The following is an 8,559-nucleotide window of genomic DNA, read 5'->3' on the forward strand; positions in this document are numbered from 1 at the left end:
TTTTTTTTTTTTTTTTACTTCCATCTTTCATCTCTCCGTCCCTGACATTGGTGTGATCGGAATAAGCAGAAGTCGTGTTGTTTTCAACCTGTACTCAGACCTTATTGATTTCCGTTTAGCGAGGGGTGGATCTGGAGTGAATACACAAAGCAAACGACACAACAAGTGTACGGAAAAAAAAAAAATCCCCACCACTGCAATAAAACGTGAAAAATGCACGACACTATCCAAATAACTCTACTAGAATTGTTTTTCACTCTGCGTTTACTTTTCGACTTTGCCACTTTCCATGAATTGTTTCCCTTAAAGTTAGGCGGCTAACTGATATAAATGGGTCGCTGAATTATTCAGGAGATATTAACGTCACACAAATGTATTTTTGAAGCCCGTTTTAGGAACAAGCTTGCCGTGGGAAGAAAAAAAAAAGTTCTTTGCAAAGACCAAAGGCATGAGGAGGAGGATACAAATGGAGAGTGGAGTGAACGACAGCGTGGAAGAGATGTGAAGATTCCGTTGGCAGGTTTGATTTCTCCCGCTGATGTTTTATTTAACAAACATAAAAGGAAAGAAGCTGTCGCAAGATGCGTCAGAAAAATCAGAGGAAGGATGTAATTGGAACCAACGGCCAATCAACGTGTTGCGCGTTGACGACTTGGAGGCAACTGTGGCAGGCGCCCGAAATCCAGAGATGGAGGTCGTCAAAAATGGCTTCGGCTCGGAGAATAATGGAAGCCGCGGATGAGTTTTGGAATGCATAAACCGCCTTGGCCAAAATCCAGACGCAGATTTGTTGTTTCCTGTTTGGAATACAATCGACTTTATTGAGTTGCAGAACAGGGCCGGCCGCATAAATATTGCTCGATTAGTCGCCATGGTTGCAAAGAAGAGATTTGTCAGGAAGGAAGTTGCTCCCGTCGTGGAGAGCTTTTGTGATTGGAGACAAAACATGATAGTCGGTGAACGCAAACATTTTCTTTTTCGCTTTTCTTGAGCACTTAGCATGGTGGCTAACACAGCTAGCGTGTCAATTTGAGATTTGCAATCTGAAAATAAATACGATTTTATTTTCTGGATTTTTTTTTTTTTTTTTTTTTTTAGAAGGGGAGAGCCAAAATGTGAGCTGCATGACTCCGCAGAAATGACAGTTTGAGTTAATTACGTTTGAGTCATCCTCTGTTTTTTTTTTTTTTTGATATTCTTCAATGTTTTCAGACCATCGCAAGCCAGTTACTCATATTATCATACAAAAACAAACGTACCGTCCAAATTTAGCATTTTTCATTCTGTGCCCAAGTCTGTTCTCGACTCGTTAGCATAGCAGCTAGCATATCCGCTTGAGTGACCTTGTTATGCTAATTTTAGTCTTTACATAAAATCTAACTTGAAAAACAGCAAACAATATGATTTAATCGTGACATGAAAAGTAGTGATGGCTAAATGGAAGCGTCAAATCTGCTTCATGAACCACTTGTCTTATTTTTGGACTCCAGTAGATGGCGCTCTCTGTTCAACATTGGGCTGACTTGCCTTTTTTTCAACCCTTTATTTAAACCAACAGCGCCATCTAGAGGACTCCAAAATACAAGCACTGGTTCACGAAGCAATTTTGAAGCTTCATTTTCCCATCACTAATGAAAAGAAACAAAACCGAATCCAAACAAAGGCCACAAAAAGCGTTTTTGGCCATTTTTTTTTTCTTGCGACAACGATCCAAACAGCATCAATGTCTCTAAGCCATTGCAATGCCAATTACGACATGCCTGTTTTTCCCGTCGCCCTCGTCAACATTTTCTTGTGTGAGCGTGCATGATGCTTGCAAACAACAACGCATGCCTCAGTGTCATCCTGATTGCGAAATGCTCCCTAAATCACTCCGTGGCAGAGATTGATGCCATTGAGCCAGCCGGGAGACGTCGAGACATTTGCATTCACCTTGAGCTGGCTACAAAAAAAACAAAACAAAAACACAGCTGGCGTTCTCCCCTTTGCTGGACTGCCGTTGCCACGGCGTCACGATCGGACGCGGTGACGGCTGATTATTGGCATCCTCTCTCATATTTATGACCGGGGTGTCCATCAAGGACACGGGAGAGAAAATGTCCGTCATTGGCGCCGAAATGACGTCTTTACAATGTTGACCTTCGCTTTGTCGTCGCGGTTCTTTTGTTTCGGAGAGATCATCCGGCCGGGCCGGTTCAACGACCCCCAAAAATGGCGGCGTTTGGGAAAATGAATGAAAGGCTGATGCGATATTCTCGGGTAAACTACCGACTAAAGATGATGATGCCAATTAATTTGCTCGGTGACCTGCGTTTTAAGCTGACAGAAAGTACCTCGATCCCGAAATAACTGCGTGCGGATGCGTGTCTTTTTGCTGTACATTCCAATTAGAAATGCTCTCATCAAAGCCAGCTGCGGCATTTTTAGCACACGCAGAAAGCGGCCATGTAAATCTGAAATTCTGCTCCAAAAGTTGCCTTTTTTTTTTTTTTTTAAATATAGATTTCCTCCATTCTCACTCATTTGGATTTCTCTGTGAATTGCGTGCACTCACAGCCCACAACGAGGCGCTCTAAAGCAGTCACACCCACCCAAGACACTGTTTGTCAAGTTGATTTTTTTTTTTTGCCCCGCCTCCAGCCTCCTCTCTCTTCCGCCTTCCTCTCTACATGACCTGTATGCACTCACAGCCAACAACGAGGCGCTCTAATGCAAAAAAAAAAAAAAAAGCGCTTCTCAGTTTTTGCTCGTTTTCTGCTGAATTTTCTTCTTTTACCATTTTTTTTTTTTTTTTTTTTTTGCGTGCTTCTACTTAAGTACCGAGCGTGAGTACTTTTCCTTTGGCCACCTCTGCTAATTAGCAAATGGGAACTGCAGCCTCATTTGGACCGGCAGGTATCACCAATGTGGGCGTTGGACGGCCAATTAATCGGCGGCGGCGGATCAGCCCGCTGTCAGCTTTCTTTCTTCAACGGCCGCCTGACATATGAAGAGCGTGAGAAGGTCCACTCGAGCGGTCGGACTCGTCCTTGCTTATCTGCGTGCCGGGCCGCGAGTTGGGTTGGGCGACCTCGGTACGGCGGTTACTCCGCCCGTCGCGTGCTCGCCAAGATAAGCGCCGCGTCCGAAAACGGCTCAGTCTTAGCTGGACGGGCTTGAAAAAATGAATTCAATGTGAGTGGAAAGGAAACTCTGCATTGTGAATGACAATATCTTTTTTTTTTGTTTGTTTTTGTTCATTTCTTTTTTTTCTATATTGGTAGGAATGTGGCAGAGGACAACGGCGGGAGTCAAAAGAAGCAGACGAAGCAAGATAAATGGAGAGAGGAGAGACCGCGAGATCTTTTCGAAAAGGTCCGTTTTGTGTTTTTCGCGTAACTTTTTTCGCGTGATTGTACTTGAAGGGTTTTTCTTTCTTTGCTCGTCTTGTTTCTCAGCTGGATTGTTTACCCGAAAGCAAGCAGCAGGAGATACAAAGGGCCCTCCATCTTTTCTCCTTTGGACAAACCATGCCAAGGACGCTGCAGGAGGCCATGCGACGCTCTTACAAGTTCTGGCACACACAGCCCGTTCCCAAACTTGGTAAAAAAATTTTTTTTAAAAAGTAGTTTTTTTATTTTTTTTTATTTTAGCCTCTCAACAATAAATATTCTGAAATATTCTTAAAGCAAAAGAAAAAAATTTGCAAATTTTACTTTGCAAAACAATTTTAATTTTTGCAGATTTTTCCCACCAAACTAGTAACTGAATAATTTTTTTGGTGCATTTTCTACACTGTCAAGTTGAAATTATTTATTTTTATTTTATTTTTTAATATAAGGATAACATATTAATTGATTATTAAAATAAATGCACTGTAAATTTAGGAATTTTACGACTGACAAATTATTAACATATTTTTTTCATCACTTATATTTTATTAAATTATTTTATTCTCATTAGATATTTAAAGGGGACCTCACTGATTTTTCTCAAATTTTCCAACAAGCGTCTAATAACATTTTTTTTTGTGGTTATCATATTTCTTTGATTTTGCGACAACAGGCGAAATCGTCGTCCGCCACGGCCAAATAACGGAGGGCGAAGCGAGTGTTCGCGAGGAGCCTTACTCCCTCCCTCAAGGCTTCTCGTGGGACACTTTGGACCTGAGCAGCCCTTCGGCGGTACGCCAACTGTCTCTTCAAGATGTCTTATTCAAAAAGTTTCCCCTTAAAGTAGACTTTGGTTCCACTGCAAGCTACAGCGAGGTTAAAGGCAAATTGCCCCCCCCGCCCCCTTCCATCTTTTCAGATTGAAGAACTTTGCACGCTACTCAATGAAAACTACACGGAAGACGACGACAACACCGTCACGAACGACTTCTCGGTGGACTATCTGCAATGGTACCACCAAAATCTTATTTTATTTTTATTTTTTTTGCCGTCGATTTGAAGGTTTCTCCGCGCAGGTCCCACTTGCATAACGCCCGTGAAGCTTTACATTCACGGCGTCCAGCGGCGGCGCCGTTCCGCCCGCTGCATATTTCATTCGGCCTCGTCATGAGCTTGAGTGTCTCCACTCAACCTCTGCCGACCGCGCCGCTTCACGCCGCCCGTATCAGTGACAAGCCTGCCGCTGCTCTAATCTCCTCGCGGCCGCCTTTTCTACCCCCCCTCCTTTCTGTAATCTACATAAATGCTATCCATACCTCATGGGGGGGGCCGACTTACATCCAAACATAATATCACTTACTTTGAAATGAATAATTAACATTCGTGGAAGTTGCACGCGCCCCTGCCCCGAGGTCGAGGCAAGGAGGGAGGGCGGGATTTCATTCCAGCGCAAACGCTCGGAGCCGTTCCCGTTTCTTCTCATTCATGCTGCACGCCGTGTTCTTCCTTTCTCCCCGGTCAGGGTCTTGCAGCCTCCAAATTGTCCGGCCCAGTGGCACTGCGGCGTCAGAGTGGATGCCAACCACAAGCTGGTGGGCTTCATCGCGGCCGTCCCTGCGCATGTGCGGATATACGACACGTAAGGAGCGCCTGCTTATGTACAGTGGGTTGAATAGAGCAGAGGGTGGCCAACCTAAGGCCCGTGGGTCGTATACGGTCCTTTACCTGGGTTGGCGAAGGAGCGGCAGGAATTTCCCTGAATTCAGTTCTCAATTTTCCTCTCGAAAGGAGGTGGGTGGGACTCGATTCGAAATTCATTGAAAATGCTCATGCACACGATAGAGAGAATAAAAGGAACCTTTGGAATTCAATTTTGTGTTTTATGATCAAATATAGGGGTGGCAGCTGCCCCTTGTCGCCACCCTGTAAGACTGCCAATGAGTGCGATCATTGACTTGCTGCTCCACCTTTTTAGCAAATGTAGTGCGTCGAGATTTATCGCGTGAGCCGGGAGAACTTTAGTAGCGCCCATAAAATGGTACCAGCTTGTCTATAAAAATTACAAATGTTGTTCCACAGCGAGAAGCGGATGGCGCAGATCAAATTTCTGTGCGTCCACAAGAAGCTGCGCCTCAAGCGAATGACCCCGGTTCTGATCCGCGAGCTCGCCAGACGGGTCCAGCGGCAGCGTGTCGGCCAGGCGCTGTACACGGCTTCCGTGGTGCTGCCGACGCCGCTCAGCTCCTCCAGGTACCTCGTTTCAAGGCAACTCCGGTCCGGTGAGACCATCCCCGAGAGCCACTTGCGATTCATTAGCTTGAGTCCTCTCTCGATGTATGCGTATAATCTTTATCCTCTGTATAGAACCGCGATTGTATTGACTTATTGAGTTTTTCTTCGTTTGTGTCTCAATGACTGCGTTATACTGCCACCCGGTGGCCAAGGTGGGCACATCAGCAGGTGCGACACAATGAATTGACTTGAAACTAGTGATGGGAAAATGAAGCTTCCAATTTGCTTCATGAACCAGTGCTTGTATTTTGGAGTCCTCTAGATGGCGCTGTTGGATTAAATAAATGGCAAGTCAGCCCAATTTTGAACAGAGAGCGCCATCTACAGGAGTCCAAAAATACAACAAGTGGTTCATGAAGCAGATTTGAAGCTTCGTTTACCCGCCACTACTTGAAACACTTTGAAGCGTGCCAAATTAGTACCAATTGTTTTTGTTTTGATTCTGAATGTTGAGATGAGATCTTTGCTTTACCTTTAGCGGAAAATTGTGAGGATGCCGCTCTCTTCAAAATAAATTTAATATATTAAAATATGACTTGGTTGGTTGGATGAAGTTGTTAAGTGTCGAAAATGCATTGCAAATTTTTATTTTTTTTTTTTTACACACTTGGCCACTAAAGAATCTTTTTGATTGTGATTCTCGCTTTAGACTGTGCCATCGCCCTCTGAACCTCCGCAAGCTGCTGGAGGTCCAATATCCAGGGCTCCGAGGAGACATGCCCCTGCAGAGAGCCCGCAAGTTCTACCGCCTCCCTGAAGTTGGTGCATGCTGCCACCTGCAGGCAGACTCTTTGAAGCGCCTTTCAACTTTTTTTTTTTTTTTTTTTTTGGGGGGGGAGGCTTTGTGAATGATTCTGCCCCGTCCTGTTTGATGTCTTTCAAGAACACAAAGACGCCAGGTTTGCGCCCGATGACCAAAGACGACGTTGAGAGGACGCATGCGTTTCTCCGAGCGAACCTCAGCAAGTTCCACCTCAAGGCCAGCTGGTCCCAAGAGGAGGTTGAGCACTGGCTCCTGCCCAGGGAGGATGTGATTGACACCTACGTGGTAGAAGTGCGTCGACGTCAGTTTTTTGCAATTCACCGAGCACAAATTCTCCGAAGACTGAGTACTTCCTTGCTGCGCGCGCAGGCTGACGACGGCGCGCTGACCGACGTGGTGAGCTTCTACGGAGTTTCCTTCAAGGTGCTCAACCATCCGCTTCACAGCAGCATGAGAGCAGCTCATCTTTTTTACGTGGCGTCCCATGCCGGCGGCGGCGACCTGGTCCAGCTCGTGGAGGACACGCTGGTTCTGGTCAAATCGGTCAGTCGGGTCAACTTGTACAGTTTAGAAAGCTGGGAGCAAATTTTCGAGATCCAAAGCGATGTTTTTTTTTTTTGTTTTTTTTCATGACAGAAAGGATTCGACGTCGTCATTGCCGCCGATGTGATGGATAATAAAAGTTTCCTGGAGAAGCTCAAGTTCAGCTTCAGCGGCAAGAGGCTTCATTACTACTTGTACAACTGGAGGTGTCCCAGACTGAGTGCAGACAAGGTAAAGTAGGAAGGAATGCTGGGGAAAAAAAAAAAGTCGCCGTGTCATTAGTAATGCAAAAGCAAGAAAAAAAGTGGACGTGGAACAGAATACATGCCATGGAATATTGTATTATTTTCCCATATTTTATCATTTGATGATTTTTAATCTCAAATGTGAAGCTCTTGACATTTTTTTTTCAGGTGGGCATGGTGTTACCCAACTAACGACCAAAATGGAGGATCATGCGTGAGCATTGTAATGCAGTAAAGGCAAGAATGTGTGTGTGCGTGCGCGTGTGTGTGTGTGTGTCTAATCCATCAGTCTACAAACACAGCAAATAAAAAAAATTCAAATGAAGATAAAATTCCATTCATGTAATACTGGTTATTTGTTGGCTTCGGCTTTGCTGCGACAGTAAATTGAATAAACAAATAAGCGGTTGTCTTTGTCTCTGTGGGCTTCGGTTCAATTCGCATCATCTCCGATGAGACGTCACTCGATATAACGGCGAGCAATGTATGCATTTGATACGAGGACACAAATCATTAATCATTATATTTCACACGAGTGAATACATCTAATTTCAGGATTGGGAGGTTGTTGCCAAGAAACGATGTCATGCGAAATCAAATCAAGTATAATGTTGTTTCTGGAGATTTTTCTTTGTTTTTTTAACGAGGGTCATTTCATGTTTTGTGTAAGTGTGTAAATTGTGATGCAACTGTTTTGGGGATTTTACAGTCATGCCTCCAGATTTTTATGACAATCCCTCACAAGTTTATTCTTCTGTTTTGCGTGGGGATTTTTTTTCCCATGGTGGTCCGAATCAAATGCTCAGGTGTGCCCTACGAGACTCACAAGGCATGCTTTGCCGTGCATTAATGCAGACTGCATGCACATCCTCAAAGAAAACAGCAGTGGTCGCTGTTGCCTCAAAGTTTAGTTTTTGTTGTTGTGTTTTTTGGGGGGGATTTTTTTTCTCCTCTGGGGGCCTGAGCCGCATTAGCCACATGACCTGTTTTGCGTGATTTTTGTGTGTGTGTGTGTGTGTGTGTGTGTGTGTTTGGTCAGAGCAGCAGACTCAGACAAATGACCTGTATGTCTGGGGGGAAAAATGACTCAGAGAATCAGGTTAAAGTATATTAAAGAAAAATGTCTGAATGCTAATATCGTTGCAAAAATAATTTGTTATAATTTTGGGAGCGTATATATATATATATATATATATAATGTGATTTCGTTTTCGTCTCGCAATTAAATCTAGTCTATGAATCATCGCGTAATTTACTGTAGCTTTACCGGATGTTCCTGAACGCAACACGGGCCCCCAGCGGCGCGAGCCAATCAGAATCGAGAAGGCGATTTAAGTTAGACATG

At 44.3% G+C, this 8,559-nt stretch overlaps 1 protein-coding gene across 3 annotated transcripts; it reads left to right on the forward strand.

Moving 5' to 3' along the window:
* The first annotated feature begins 383 nt into the window (after nucleotides 1-383).
* LOC148317640 (glycylpeptide N-tetradecanoyltransferase 2-like) lies at nucleotides 384-7,623 on the forward strand. 3 transcript variants are annotated; one of them, XM_088284507.1, is made up of 12 exons: nucleotides 384-520; nucleotides 3,264-3,354; nucleotides 3,438-3,582; nucleotides 4,045-4,163; nucleotides 4,291-4,382; nucleotides 4,894-5,010; nucleotides 5,451-5,621; nucleotides 6,313-6,421; nucleotides 6,547-6,717; nucleotides 6,796-6,969; nucleotides 7,063-7,200; nucleotides 7,383-7,623. In XM_088284507.1, the coding sequence occupies exons 3-12, from the start codon at nucleotides 3,510-3,512 to the stop codon at nucleotides 7,404-7,406; spliced, it is 1,188 nt and encodes a 395-aa protein (XP_088140633.1). In that variant the 5' UTR covers nucleotides 384-520; nucleotides 3,264-3,354; nucleotides 3,438-3,509; the 3' UTR covers nucleotides 7,407-7,623. The 3 variants fall into 3 exon arrangements, with proteins under 3 accessions (XP_088140633.1, XP_088140631.1, XP_088140632.1); XM_088284505.1 differs by lacking the exon at nucleotides 384-520 and adding an exon at nucleotides 3,046-3,174; XM_088284506.1 differs by lacking the exons at nucleotides 384-520; nucleotides 4,894-5,010 and adding an exon at nucleotides 3,046-3,174.
* The last annotated feature ends 936 nt before the right edge of the window (nucleotides 7,624-8,559 follow it).

Source organism: Idiotropiscis lumnitzeri, chromosome 20, assembly GCF_059441095.1.
Source record: "Idiotropiscis lumnitzeri isolate Australia: NSW breed Sydney's pygmy pipehorse chromosome 20, RoL_Ilum_1.0, whole genome shotgun sequence".
NCBI classification, from domain to species: Eukaryota; Metazoa; Chordata; class Actinopteri; order Syngnathiformes; family Syngnathidae; genus Idiotropiscis; species Idiotropiscis lumnitzeri.

Excerpts from the sequence above, each read along its gene's own strand:
- LOC148317640 (XM_088284505.1), top strand. Across the intron at positions 6,422-6,546 it reads AGTTCTACCGCCTCCCTGAA|AACACAAAGACGCCAGGTTT; the intron begins GTTGGTGCATGC and ends ATGTCTTTCAAG. Across the intron at positions 6,970-7,062 it reads CGCTGGTTCTGGTCAAATCG|AAAGGATTCGACGTCGTCAT; the intron begins GTCAGTCGGGTC and ends TTTTCATGACAG.